The sequence below is a fragment of the Tasmannia lanceolata genome, unplaced genomic scaffold (genome assembly GCF_043159265.1).
Source record: "Tasmannia lanceolata isolate RefF3 unplaced genomic scaffold, GAP_Taslan_0.1 ptg000012l, whole genome shotgun sequence".
NCBI lineage: Eukaryota > Viridiplantae > Streptophyta > Magnoliopsida > Canellales > Winteraceae > Tasmannia > Tasmannia lanceolata.
Window position 1 is genome coordinate 41,205,615 of NW_027518689.1, and position 15,214 is coordinate 41,220,828.

Genomic DNA, 15,214 nt, shown 5'->3' on the forward strand with positions numbered 1-15,214 from the left:
AGAAAAATGAAGACACGAAGATTTTAATAGAAGTTTTCTGGGAACATTCTGAGAAAAAGAATGCATAGAAATTTTCATAACTAAGCTATTCAAAAAAAAAAAAACCAAAAAGAAATTTTCATAACTAGATTTCAGAGGGGTGTAATAATGGACATCTCAAACATTGTTACAAGAATTCCTAATAACCTGAACAATAATCCCAAACAAAGAAAAAACTGTGCTCTCATTTCAATCCTCATTGCAGTGAAACATCAACTCAACTCAACTCAACAGAGCCTTTGTCCCAACCTAGTTGGGGTCGGCTAAATGAATCGTTCAGGAAAATTTCATGAAGAAGGTAAAAGGAATCTGCATTGCAGTGAAACATATGATAAAAGTGAGATGGAATAATCTCTGATTATAAAGCCCATAACTGGTACATACCATGCAATAGACTAAAACCAGTCGACTTCAATGACATCCTGTACAGTTCCCTCAACTTTCCAACATCTCCCGCTCTATTGGTCGCAGTCATCTGAGAAGAAGCAGAAGATTTGCCCCCATTTCCCGAGAATGCCATTGACAGCATCATCTTTAGTAGTCCCTGTAACTGATCCCAAAACTTTAGCTGAATCTCGGCATGCTCATTGCCAGAAAAATCGTCATCTTCTCCAGCTACAAGGCGACCTTCAAGAAGCTGGGATAGAGCTGTTTCCAGCATCTGGAACAAAAGCAAGTAGAGAGTTAGACAAAGCTGCAAGAATTTCTCCCTCATTTCTGTGATTTTAAAGAGTAAGTCAAGAGACAGAAATTACAATGTTAAACAACATCAATATATTTATTTTCATTGGACATGGTCTCTAAAAAGTTTTCTTTCTAGCCACTGGAATTTCTTCCTTCCTGAAGAAGCAGCAGAACCATAATTGGTTGCAGCAAGGACCACGATGAACATCAATAGCACATCAGCTTGTTTGATAGAATCTACCTACAGTTATTTCCAGTTTAAGAGAAGTTTGAAGAGGAATATATCTTTTAAGGGAAATAATATTTCCCCCCCTCTGATGGATAAAATCCCAACCCCCCCCCCACCCCCACCCCCAACGTTATTCATTAGGTTTTAAAGGCAAAAGAAAAACGTTGAAGTGGTGCCTTTATCCTAAAGCAGGGAACCATTCTCACAGAAACCGTTAAAGGGGGGGATTTTATTCATTTACGAGGGGGAAAATATCAGCGCCCCTCTTTTAAACACCTTATACTAATATTATGGAGTACATAGAATTTGTATGACAGGTTGCCAATTGAAACTGGTTAGTTTTTAATGAAGTTTGGTGTCACCATTCAGCATATATATATATATATATATATATATATGAGTACAGGGGGATCCAAAGCATTCATTTGGAAGGCCCTTTCATGGATATGGTGTCCACCAAAAATCAGCTCCATCTTAGGGTGTCCATTTGTGGGGTGAAAAAATGGGCAGATTAGTGGACAAACAGTATCTGTCCATTTTCACCCCCACAAATGGACACCCTATGATGATCCAATGAAGCTGATTTTTGGTACACACCCCATCCATGATGGGGCCTTTCAAATGAATGCTTTGGATCATGCCAAAAAAATGTGGGACCCATGTGTTTGTGGCACTCTAGCCCATATAAACTATATGAGCTCAAGTTCACGAACCGTTTTCCCTATATATATATATATATATATATATATATGAGAAAAGAGTAGGTACTCCCTGGAGAGTAGATAACTTATCTACTCCCTAGCTTAAAATAACAGTTGGGGCCACATTGTTTGGGTGATCCAAAGCATTCATTTGATGGCCCCTCACATAGATAGGGTGTGCCCAAAAAATCAGCTCGATAGGATCATCCTAACCCTATGAACTGCGGAGGCAAAAATGGACATGTATAAACCTGCACAAATGAGAAATGGAACTGGAGAGAGAGAGAGAGAGAGAGAGAGAGAGAGAGAGAGATCCCTGATTTTCAGGAATACTAATTTGATTTGGATATGCGGATTTTAGAATCTTGGATTTCCTCAAAATCCTGTGTGGTAGACGAGAGAAGGAGACCGTCCGTCGTTCTCTGATTTCTCGCCCTTCTTTCTGTCAGCAAGAGAGTAGGAGATCATCTCATGTTTCCAGGTTTTAGAACTCTCAAGATAGGGGAGAGATTTCTAAAACCTGGATTTCTTACTTAAAATCCATGATTCTAGAGAGAAACGAAACGAAGAGTCTTCTTCTCTTGTCCCCCATCCTAGATTTTGAGGAAATCCAAGATTCTAAAATCCGCGTATCCAAACGGCCCCTAAATAATAAATAAATATTGAAACATTCCTACACTTCATATCTACAGCACTTTCCCTTTTAACTATTGACTCAAAACAGCCAACTTACTCTTCCGAAAACAATCATCCTATATCATTCAGAAAAGAACAAAAAAGGCAACTTTTTCAGCAATAAAATACTCAACATGAGATTAAATCAGTTAATCAAAGAAGTAGGAACATCCAGCCAGTTTCAATTCAAGTGTACTAGTCAGGCGAATTCTTAGAAGTAGTAAAATGGTTAAAATGCTCAACATTGAGGTTTCAGAGAAGCTTACAGTGTTAGAATGGAAATAGTTTGAGAGTCTCAAAGAAAGGGCTGATTGCTCCATGAGAATTGTTAGATACATAATGGGGTGCATATTCGGGCTATAAAAATCAACAGACTTCTGCCAGTTCCTCTCTGCTAGAGAAGCATACTGCTTAACCTTCTGAACAAGGCCGCTCTCACCTCTAGATTGTTTCATTTGTTTGTGATCCGAATCCAAAAATTTCAAACAGCAATCCCTGTGATAGCAAGCAAGTTGAAAATAAGCATAGGCAGCCTCCTGTCTGCGTTGTTCACCCAATGATTCGTATATACACAAAGCCTTCCTAATAGCATCATTGGCTGAGATTTCACGCTTCCTCAATTCTTTCTTAGGTCTCTCACCGCTAAGATGAATATGACCTATAGACAATTCTTTGAAGCTTCCATTTCCGTAAACCTCCGCGGAAATATCTTCCCTAGCCAAAAGCATTCCAAGCCTCAGATATGTATGAGCAAATTGTGTATAAACTTCACTTTGCAAGCTGCTTGGAACTGAACTTGCCCCTTCCCCGATAACGTTCAATTCGGAACGGGCTGCACCATAGTACCTTAGGGATTCACCGTATTCCAACTTTGCAGTCTCTAAAGCACGGTTGTATGCATTCTGGAAGAATCCATGTGTTCTGAGGGATTCCATCTTGGATACCATTACTTCGGCCAATGCTCTTCGGCCATGGCCTAAATTACAATTGATCAATATGATGTTGACATGGTCGGAGACTTCTTTGAAGGCTTTAATAGCATCTACAAATGCAAGTTCAGCACTTTTTAAGTCTTTGTTGTCAAGTCTATATCGACCAAGTTCATTACATGCCCATCCTTTCTTTTTAACTGCAGATTGCAGTTCCATTGAACTATTAGGAAGTGCACCCATTGCTTTGATAGCCATATCATAACAGCTGATGGCAGCTGAGAGATTATTTTCTGCATCGCCAATCATAGGACCTTGAAGAAATTTGAAGATACCTCCAGTTTTCGCCTTGGGTGCATCTTGAATATGAGTTTCAGATTCTACAGACAAACTAGAACCCATATTGTGCATTTCCAAGATACCCTCAGTTCCTCCAGAGTCGGCATCCAAACAGGTTACATCACGCTTATCTATGGTTAGTTGAGAAGTACGCGAATGAGTCATACCATTACTGTTACTCCGTAAAGATTCATATTCAAAACCATTTGCATTTTCCACTTTATACGGAGCATGCTCGTCTTCTGGGATTCCAAAAAGAGAATGCCGAGAGTTCTTCATGATTGATTTTCTGGTCTGTTTCCTGCCATAAGCCAAAGGGTGCACATCTCCCCGGCTACTACTAGCACTGTTACCGCTGCTTGCCCTATCACTTTGGCAGCCACAGTTTAGTAGAGAACACGTGCTGCAATTCTGTTTGAACTTCCCTAACTTTTTCTTCAGCCTTTTAACCTCTTTCACAACTTCAGTTGACACTCTCAACTCACTTCCAGAAGTTTTTCCTTCTAGGTTTGCCGACATTTCTGCACCCTTTATCCTGTGGTACTCAATGTAAACATCACCAACAATTGTCCACGCCTTGGCCCAGAACAAATAATTGGACGAGAGGCAATCAATTGTATGGCATTCTTCAATGGAACTGGAATTTGATTCGACTGAGTCATTTATAACTGAATTTGTCTTTCCACCTCTAGACATAGATGAGATAAACTGAGCATCTTCGAGATGTTCTGGCATTGATCCATAAACAGAACATGCTAATTCTACAACCTTCAGAGCTTGATGCAATTGCTCACCCTCCATATAAGCTTGTCCAAGAGCCAAATAAGATTCTCCCAGCAAAAGAACGAGTTTCCATAATTTATGATCCATTTTAGATGATGCAAGCCATTCCCTAATATCACAAACTTCAATGCAGTCATTATCACCACAAGCACATACCGAAAAATGGCCCAGTGAAGACCTATCCTGAGTTTTGGTTCCATGATCAATCAGCCCCCCTTCAGTGTTTTGCAGTTGGCGCTTCCATCTGAGAGACTTGATAGCTTGAGATACATGATGAATAGCAGCCAACTTGGAGGAGATCGGATCAGCAACAGTTTGAACAACTTGGGAAGAAGTTGAAGAGATTGGGCCCACTGCGAGGTTGTTGGAACTGGGCCCAGTTCCTTCTATATTGTCCAATTCCTTGCCTCTAGATGCAAGGATGTCTCTCTGAGGGCGTGAGTTCGATTCTATGATCATCTCCCCGGATGCTTCTGGAAGTGAATTTTGAAGAATACTTCCGTCGTCAGGTAAAGGTATATCTTGAGCACCTTGAGACGGCATCTTATCTTGGACAATAGGTCCGAACATTCCTAGTGAAAACTCTGAGGAATCATCTTCTACATCACTAACTGTAACTTCAGATTCTAGAAGAATAGATTCAGATGTTAAATCCAGTTCCTCGTAACATTTCAAAATGAATCTTGCAAATTGTTCGTGAGCATACGCACGGACCACCTATTATAAAATAGAATTCATCGTAAGCAACCACAGTAGATAATATGAGGAACACAGGCCAGGCATTATTGGTACAATATATAAGAAGCATTAAACTTTAACTTGGAAATTTACTATACCAGATGGTCTTGCTCATCCAGGAAATCCAAACAATTCTTAAAAAGCTTTGCACACTTGGCCCTATTATTTGGTGCCTGCAGGAAGAAACACGAATCATTAGCTCATCAAATCAGAATGGCCGAAATGACAACGAAAGAAATTAATGTAATTTTAGAGTTCCACTACCTTTGAAAGAGATAACCTGTGAGCAACACGGTAAAGAAGAGTCCCCAATGAAAACAAGGAATCATTTCTCCCTCTATGCATTAGAGATGGCAAAGAGCTATCGCCTTGATCATGATCTTCAGATGAATGGTTCTTAGGTATAGCAGAAAGATCAAATAGTTGAATTACATCCTCTCCAGGACTCTTGTGGAGCTGGAAACGTAAAATCAGTCACAATCATGAATTTATTAGCATACAAAAGAGAATTTATAATAGAGTAAAATACTGTATCAATGAAAAAGATACGTCAAGGCAACAAAACACTTGATCAACTATAGGGGTACCCTAGCCATACCCAATAAGCACCGGGGTCTTGCTTGCAGTTATCCTGGAGAAACCTCAATACTGAAAGGCCATTTTGTTGGACAACTTGAGGATGAAATGCAGGCGTGCCATCCTCAGAGATGCCCTTGAGTAGAAATATATCATCTGTTTTCAGAAGCTCATACCCTTGAACAACACCATTTTGATGATAACAAATGGCCAGCTCGGGCACACTTGCCATGACATTGTCAAGCCAGGCTTCAAGCCATGTTAATGGAGTAACCTGTCAGCATAAAAAAAGATTTTTTTTTTATAGCATAAAAAATGAATAAAGAATAGAAATCACAAAATGAAGGAAGAAAATATCAACAATGTGTTTCTCACCTGCCGTGCAACATCCCATAAGTGTAAGCTCACGGCAACATATTTATCATTACTGAACAAAAGTAAGTCACTTCCCAAGAGCATGCGGAAGTTGTGAAATTGCCAAAATAGAACCCTTAAAAACCCATCATTGCCAACTCTTCTGTACTTGTCAGACTCTTGAATTGGGCATCTGGACTTTTCACCAACTTGTGAGGTTTTTTTCAAAGCGTCATGCCTGTTTTTTTGCTTTTGATTACTGCCCCAAAATAAGTTGTCATGATTTCCTTGCGAGTACTCTGCACGACGATTATATCCTTCCTTTCTACTGCCACCAAAACACTGATCAAAATACTGAGACTTACTACCTTGTGTCGAACAGGAAGACGATACAAAAGAACCCTCTTTTGTTTCAAAATGTCCAGGTAAAATGGTGGAGCTTGATTGATCTTCTGACGGAACATATTGAGAAGGTGGGCAATCACAAGCCTCTGCTCTTACTGAATGCATAGCAAAATTCAAAAAAAGAGATGGATCCACGCCCTTAGATTGGCTGCTTTGTCTTCGAACCAATTTTTCTCCCTCTTCAACATCAGGCCTATCCTTTGTGAAAATTTCAAAGAAGTGAGAAATTGCAGTTACAAATTATGATAGGCTAGACAAGAAAGTACCAAGTCAACAACATACCCTGTATTTAGAATGAGAGTTTGTCCTATACGATGAACTGCAATAGATAATCGAGCCTTGGAGTAAGGTATCTTAAAAATATGCTTCAGAATGTCAGCGGGAGCAACCACATCTATCTCATCTCCATACTCCGAAAGACCCAAGACAGCAAGTGCCTCACATTTTCTTGCAAGATTTTGAGAAAGAGGTCCACTTTCCCAACACAGGTCTGTCGAGTTCCAGCAACCAATTCTACACTCAGATGTTGAAGTTCCAAGAGAGGATTTAAGGAAAGGCATTTATAGAATTGCCAATTGCCACCAAACATGTGCAATGCCGAGTAGCCTAGAAAGTGAAACTTTGGACCATTAAAGGTCTCCTTTTACACAAGGAGGGTGGCAGTAACTAGCACACATGGCAGATATCCAGGACTATTGGAGTTTTGTAATGCATAAAAAGATGGCCAACAAATGAATTTTGCTTATTAGTTTTCTTCCGTGCACACTTTTTCATGATATAGAGAATCTGGAATCGAAGAACAAATTAACATGATTGCTATTGTGCTTGCATTATTTGATTGTATAATGACTTAATCCACCACAGTGAATGAGGTAGTCAACACAGTGGTAATGCCTAGAGAAGCATGTGAAAGTAGTTTATAAAAACTATAAAGTGCAAGCAGATTTGGTGAAGAAAGCAGCCCAGCTTGTTTGAATTGAGGGCTTTAAGGTGGATGAGTCTAATTTTCAAATCTCTCATCTACCTTTTGTCAATGATATTGTATATTTCGCCTTCTCAGAAAATGATATTGTTATTTTCTGCAGAGTGGTGATGGATGGATCAGACAGTTCACTTGAGGGTAAATGTAAGATGGAGACAACCTCAAGTTGGCACCTGAACCTTGAAAAAGGTGAGATGAGGGTAAATGATGTAATCTAGCATTAGGATTATCTTTTTTTATGGACATGTTTGTTTATTTTATTAAATGATTTTATTTTAGCCCTTTATGGATACATTTGATTGGTCCTAAATGAAGAGGACATTCATATCAACCCTATGGCCCACTACCTTATCATTTATACCCATTGGCCACTATCTAATACCCTAAACCCAAGCCCAAAACCCTTCTTTATCTTCTTGGCCCTTCCGCAAGGTCCTCCACTAAAACCCCCTAAAAGTCTAAAATCACCTTATAATCCCATTGGCTGCCCCCATAGAACACCAATTAATCACTTTAAAACAATCCTTATATGCTAATGGGCAATGGCTACCCCTTATGGCCCGCTACTTATCCCATGTCCTTCAATCTAGAATAATTTTGAAAGAACAATTGGAAAGATTCACTCTTCCCTTCTCTTTGTCCGCCCCTACTGCAGGAGCATCTCTTATCCTATCGGGCATCCGACGTCACTGCATTAGTGTAGGGCCGTCGCTGCATTAGTGTAGGGCCATTTTTGCTCCTCGTTTAGTTGTATTGGTAGGGTAGCCTAGTTATTTTGCCATGTTCCATGTCCTTTTTAGGCATTTTGGGTTATTATGGGTAGTTTGGTTATTTTGACCACTTACTCTTGGTTTTTTAGTCATTTATTCATAGTAGGGGCACATATGTTATTTCTATTATAGGAAAGCCTATAAAAGGGCCATTTCCCACCAAATGTAACAAGACCTTGATTTTGTAATTGAAATTTGAATTTCACTTTTGTAGCTACCTTAGATATAGCAACTTTTCCTTTGGAGGGAAAGATTCCCTTGCCAAATTCGTCCAAAGAGGAAGGGAATTTCTTGAGCTTGGAGATAATGCTCCTTCGCTTCTTCTTCCCATCTCCATCCTTAAATAATAATGAGTTGTCGTCCATATCACATTCCTGCATCTCCTTTCAAGAAAACCTCCATTTTTATTGCAAAAAAACAAGCAAGAAAATACGAAGAACCTGCACATCTGATCTTCATGCAAGACTTGGATGCATGTTGTTGGAAACATGGCGAAATCATCTCTGAATGGTGTGTATGCTATTGACTGTAGAATTGGAAAATTCCTTGGTCAATCTGAGCTGAAATTCCACTCAGAAGTACCTCTGAAAGTGTGTTCCTTTACCTCTACTATTCAATCTTATAAACTGTGAAAATCTGGATCGAGTTTCCCTCAATAAGCTATAAGACTCACACAATTTCTGTAAGCCTGGGTAAAATCATTTTGGAGCTGCTTCAGTAATCATAAGCGGACGGTTTATTAACGTCTGGAACGGCTTCTCTATTGGTACATCTAAGCCTCAGACGTTCTGTAATCAGAACTCTTTGTTTTTTTTGTTTTTTTTTATGGGTAAGCTGGGGTTAAGGGGGACCCCTACCAGAATAAATTAAATAAGAAAGAGATATACATGAAGATCGAAGGCAATCCCCCACAAGGGGAAAATAGAGCAGCAACCAACAACCAAAAGAAACAGCAAAAAGGCCAACAAAGAGCCTAAAGCATGTAATTAGAACTCTTAATATTTGTTAAAGTTCATTTGAATGCCATAAGAAACTTGCATGTCAAATACTTATGGGGGATTTGGAGTCATGGATCTGGTCGTCCAACAAAAAAATCATATTTCATAATCATATATAGACCCTCCTATAACAGTATAACACTTGCTACCCTAAGATGCTAGGTAACACAGATCTGTGCTTTATTGAAAGCCATACAGTGAGTTAGTGAATGAAATTGCATCCACTACTAGCTTCAATTGGTAGAACGATCTGGCCATCTGTTTGGATTAGGAACCTAATGGAAGGGTGAATTTGGATGGTGATAGTTTTAAAAGGCATGAGCTGAACTCAAATATGCCTTGAAAATTTATCATCAGGATTTGAGTGGTATTTGGATCAGGCTTATTTTTCTACTTGACAAATTTATAAAGACCTTCATCTTGCTGTTAATTGAATTTAAAACATGAAGTGTGACCACCAGCTATTTCAATCCTTCTCCTAAAAGAATGTGTTAGCGCAATCATTACAGAAAATTCTCTCCGTTTGACGTCCTTTAGAACCAACCAGCCGAGCTTTGTGACTTGTGTATGGAATTTATTACACAATTAATTGAAACTGCGAGTTAAGAGGACTCCACACGTTGGTCTCTGTCCAGTTTCAGAATTGAAGGCTTGATTGTGGATCAAAAGGCTTGGGACTTTGAAACTGATTGTGTTTGATTTTGGCACACCAGCAAGCTCTAATTGGTCTAAGAAATTGAGAAATTTCCTTCGGCCAATTTAAGTCATTAAAGTCACCCTTACATTAAAATTAGACCCAAAGCTCCTCTGCATCTGCCCCCCATATAAAACACCCAGCAATCTTCAATCTAGAATAATTTTGAAAGAACGATTGGAAAGATTCACTCTTTCCCCTCCTCTTCGGCGCGCCCCCCCCCCCCCCCCCCCCCCACACACACACACCCCAAAACAAACAAACAAAAAAATAGCCACCCCACCGCTCACTGTGTAGCAGTCACCTGTTCTCCCCATCTTCCCCTTCTTATTTCCCCTCTTTCTTCTCTGAGCTGTAAACCCATCACAGCCTTCCCTTTCTCCCCATCTCGTTTAATTTCCCCTCTTTTTCCACTCCCAGCTCACAACTGTGAGCCCCATCAAAGCCACCCCATTCTCCCTTCTCCTCCTATCTAGATCACCCCTAGCTCACGGTTGTGATTTCTCCTTTTTTTTTAAATTGAAGGATTTTATTAAAACGAACAGATAGGCCCTCAAACCGAAGAGATCGAGAGAACACGGAGATATGAATATACAAGAACATCAAAAGTCAAGGGAGTAAATTGGGCTAAATGGGGGACCTCTTGCAATTTTATTCTCACACCTGGGGATGGTGTGAGAATTTTATTCTCACATTCTCACACCTAGGGATGGTTGTATTTTTGGGATGTAAATTGGGCTAAATGGGGGACCTCTTGTCCCCGCCATTGTACGGACTTATTTCATGGGAATAAAATTACGTTACCTTTTTAAAAAAAAAAGATTTCTAACAATGGAGGATTTATTCCCTCCACTACTGCATTAGCCAGTCTTCAAACATGCTGGAGACGAAACGGTCCGCTTCTGCATTAGCCGATCTTCGAACATGCTAGAAACGAACCCGGTGGCCCTCCACAAAATCGAAATCTTGCCAAGGGGTGAGGGTGCCTCCTACCCAACCATCTAACAATGCTGAGGGAATCGCCCTACACAATGAGGTTATCCAAATCTCTTCTGGCCAATAATCTGATGCCCTGAATGATTGTTCTCACTTCCGACTCATTAGAGTCTTTGATTCCAATAACACCGAAGTACGCCCATTTTATTGAGCTAGTCTCATCTCAAAGGACGCCTCTGATGCAAGCCGGGCCATGATTGCTCAAACTAGAACCATCGAAGTTTAAGGTTCAACAATTAGGCTCAGGGGCGAATCCTAGTGGCCAAAATGACCTCTTGATCCTTACTCCCGCAAACCCCCCTCCAATTGCGTCTTATATCGATTGCCGAGTATATCTTAAAGCAAGGGAGACTCCTGGCCCAAGAGATGACTAAGGATATGATTCTAGAGAATGTGGATGTTGCGCTTTTGACTTTATTTTTGAAAGTGCGGGCATTCATCTCCTTCCATAAGACCCAAACAATGCCAAGAAAGATGAGTTCCCATAGAATCATACCATTCTTGGGCAAGGGTGCAGAAGGTATTCTAGACTGAGGATGTGTTTGTGAAATCTCTCCTCCTTTCCCCTTTGCTTTCTCATCTTTCTCCCTTTTCTCTCATCCCTCCTCTCCCCTCTCCCTCTATTCTTCTAGGCCGAGACCAACCCCTTTTCTTCTCTCTTTAGCCGTCTATCTCTCCCATTTAGACTATTATCTTCGATTGGAAGACCATGGCACGAGGCCCTGGCACGCCACTCCCAGGTAAGAGTATCCTAACCTATCATTATTGGGAGTTTCATATTTTACCCTATAGTTTCCCCTCCTGAATCCTTGTCATCGTCATTCACCTCCACACCCCACCCAATACATGCCTTAACCTTTCCCATCTATTTTTCTACAACCTTTTTGGATTTCCTTATCCTTGGCCATATTAACCCCCTACCCCGACTCCATTACCTACTAGCATTCTCCTTGCCCTTTAGGTGTCAGTTTGAGCCTTTGTTTGCTTTGTTTTTATAGATCTGTTATTTAGAGCATGTTCGGCAACCATTATAAAAATAGTTTCCCCCTATTTTGTAGGCGCGAGAATGAGGAAAAATAGAAAATTCCCAAATATCGTGTTCGGTAACTACAGCCCATAGAGTCCGTTTCTTTTTTTTTCACCTTTTTTCCACGCTGGTTGATGAGATTTCGCGGAGCAACTCGGAGTTGCTTCCGCAGATTCTCATTAGTCCGTTTCTATCGGATTTTTTCTGCCAGAATGAGAAGCTATGCCGAACACGCCCTTAGGATACATTTGCTAGAGGCATGATTTATCTTTCATCAGTAGTTTGCCTTCTTTTATGGATTGGATGTATGGAACTTGGTTGATTAAAGTCTTGTTGATAATTGTTTTCGAAAGCTTTGAATTTTCATGAAAACCCTAGCTATAATTTGATTATCATGCGATATTTACTATGATTTTGGAAATGCATGCTGTTGTCAAACTGACCTAGAAACAGTATTCTTGCTGCTCCTAAGTTCCCAAAATTGACTTGTTCACTTGGGTTTCCACCAAATTGGTATCAGAACCCTAGACCTTATATCCCTTGTAGAATTGACATTTGGATTGCATGATTTTTTTGGAAAAATTTGCAAAAGAAATTCTGTTACAAAATTTCATGCTTTTCCATTGTTTGATCACACATGAAAATAAAAAATAAAAAAAAAATCTTAAGAAAAGAATTTCCTCAAGAAATGATTTTCTTGCAATCCAAAGGGGCGTAAATGAACATATAAAATAGAGAGATGTATCACCATTGGTCTTGGCAGGCATGGCAGCGATTGGGATCGCCTTTTCCGGTAAATTCGAGAACAGAGGAGGAGTGCTGAGATCAGTTTTTGTAGGAAGCATCCGATAACGAGGAGCCCTGACCCTAGAAAAATGACAAGATACTATAGAGGGGAGCATTGATTTTGAAATGAAAGGAAATGTAGAAGAAGAGAGATATAAATATACTTACGTTTGGGTTGAAGGAACGAGAGCGGATTGGGAAAGAAGGAAGGATTCATCTGTTGGAACGGGTAAGGTTCCACAGATAAAACCCACGGGCTTGGGTTTTGCTATCTCCAGTCTCCCTACGCACTGGAGCTCGCCCGAGCTCGATCTCAGGCCCTCCATGGCTTTTCTGGTCACGGTTAGGGTTTCAATTCGGGCTTTAAAAGCAGAAGGTTTTGCACAAACTCAACTTGTCTTTTCTTTTTCAATTGGCTTGCTAGTTTTTTACGAGTCTTCAAATAATAAAAGACAAGAAGAGTTAGTTCAGTTATGAAGAAATGGCGGATATCATTTCCCTAGTATAATAGTAAAGTTTTTGTGTTTGGATCATCCCAGGGAGAAGATTTTTGGTGTATCTCTATACGAACAGGTGCGTATTTCTACAGAAATACACCACCCACATGTCATATAAAATCTCCCCTTCAATTAATAAGTTGAGGGCGAGGCGCGAGGTTTCTGAGCTCTAGCTCAGCCTAAGCTAGAGCTCTACAGATACACCTTCTTCATATTGTTTGACTCATCCAACTCATACATTCCATAGAACCTAACATAGATATGGTTTTCCTAACAAATCATCTCCATACTATCATCATAACCATTCAATCTATCGAATCCCATTTTCTAGCCATCCATTTTAAACCTCCACGAATCAACAGTTGCCTTTATCCTATGGAGATGATTCCACAAGGACACCCTACCTATGGCAGGTTCTATGGAATGAATGGGTTAGATGAGTCAAACAACTGTGGAAAATGGTGTTGCTAAGCTCTGAGCCCTCGTAAACCTTTTCCTATAATAAGTTTTATATTTTTTTATAATCTGTTAGTATTTTTAAAATTAAATCAAAATTAGAGTTGAAAAGTCAAAAATACTTTTCCTTTGTATTTAAAATTTAGAGGGAAGATTCAAATTAAAGTTTCCCTCTCTTATTTAGAAGGCAAAAGTCTTTTGCTTGAATGGGGACTTGAACCCAAGACCTCGATGTGTGTGTGAACATTGTGCTCTCTAAACCAAGGCAAAATAAATAGTCCCACATGGGAGCTTGAGAGAAATTTTCTCATCCATAGAAGATGGAGATTTGGAGAAAGGCTTGAGCCTTCAAGGGGCTTTAGAATTTGTTGGGTCTTGGGCTTTTAGAAGAGCACAAGCCCATGTGTAAAAAACACACACACATGCGCGCGCGCCTCGACGGGCCGTGGTCCGAGGGGACGGGACAGATTGTTTTAGACATAGACTGGGGCCAATTTCGGCTGTTTTATCTTGGAGCGTCGGTTCGTAAATCCCGGTTGCACCGGTAGGGGGTGGATACGATTCTTAAGGAGAGTGACCAGTGGCACGACTCAGCCTTATTCTTTTCAATCCGATTTCCAAGGGGTTTTCAACCAAACAGATAAGTTCTATTTTATTTCTGATTTCCAAACAGAAAGAGTTTTTCATTTCAAGTTGCAGATTTTTTTGGGTTCGAATAAACCATAGATCAAATCCATAATCTAAAACTCCAACATAATCTTCAGTAATTACTAAAACTTTACCATCATTTAGGATCTACTGATTTTAATTATTTTTCCAAGCTGTGTTGGTAAAAAAAAAATTCTAGCATGGAAAGGTCCATCTCCTCGAAAAGGATACTTTTCCTACCCAGCAAACAACTAAAAATGATGGAAATTTGAGAAAAGGTTTTCCTCTCCACAACTTTGTCTTGGCGATTGGCCGACATCCTCTTATGATGGCCCATAAGAGTACTAAAATTGTACCGACTTGTTGTGAAGATATTATGGTGTATGCCCGTGAAATCCAGTATTTTTTTAAAAAGTACCATGACCAATATTTTCAAAAAGAATGGGGACCACTTCATAGGATGAGACAAACCATCTATTTATTAGGCCATAACGTACGTGAATAGGCTGTTCGGTGTAAATTATATCCATGGGATGAGCATTACCCTCTTATCTATAGGGTTTCCATAATGTGCAGGGCGGGTCGGGTTTTCCAAACCTACCCGAGAATTATCACGGGTCGGATCGGGTCTGATATTTCACATGAAAACCCGAGTTTCGTAAGCCCAACCCTACCCAAGATAGTTTCTCTGGTCGAGTCGTGCTTTCATTTTTTAGCGTAAAATAATGACTAATTTTAAAGATTGTAGGGAAAAAACACACCAAAAATCTCTAAAATTATGTCATTAAGTGTATAACAGACATGACCAACTCAATGAAAACAATTTTATCAACATATTGGTAAATATAATTTGCTATGTTATTCAGGAGATATTTAAGAAAGTCACAATACACCCATATGAGTCGGGT

At 39.8% G+C, this 15,214-nt stretch overlaps 1 protein-coding gene across 2 annotated transcripts; it reads right to left on the reverse strand.

Annotated features, from left to right (window-relative positions):
* Nucleotides 1-97: 97 nt before the first annotated feature.
* LOC143888234 (uncharacterized) lies at nt 98-13,120 on the reverse strand. Of its 2 annotated transcripts, XM_077392593.1 has the most exons (9): nt 12,874-13,120; nt 12,668-12,786; nt 6,735-6,942; nt 6,069-6,645; nt 5,716-5,967; nt 5,382-5,573; nt 5,216-5,290; nt 2,595-5,096; nt 98-700 (listed from the first exon to the last, which is right to left on the reverse strand). In XM_077392593.1, the coding sequence occupies exons 1-9, from the start codon at nt 13,029-13,031 to the stop codon at nt 398-400; spliced, it is 4,386 nt and encodes a 1,461-aa protein (XP_077248708.1). In that variant the 5' UTR covers nt 13,032-13,120; the 3' UTR covers nt 98-397. The 2 variants fall into 2 exon arrangements, with proteins under 2 accessions (XP_077248708.1, XP_077248709.1); XM_077392594.1 differs by lacking the exon at nt 12,874-13,120 and having other exon boundaries at nt 6,735-7,058.
* Between the last annotated feature and the right edge of the window lie 2,094 nt (nt 13,121-15,214).

Bases quoted from the DNA above. Each gene is read 5' to 3' on its own strand.
- LOC143888234 (XM_077392593.1), bottom strand. From the start codon at position 13,031: ATGGAGGGCCTGAGATCGAGCTCGGGCGAGCTCCAGTGCGTAGGGAGA. The intron at 5,968-6,068 runs GTGAGAAACACA...TTATGCTGACAG, and splicing joins TATGGGATGTTGCACGGCAG to GTTACTCCATTAACATGGCT. The intron at 5,574-5,715 runs GTATGGCTAGGG...TTACGTTTCCAG, and splicing joins AAGACCCCGGTGCTTATTGG to CTCCACAAGAGTCCTGGAGA.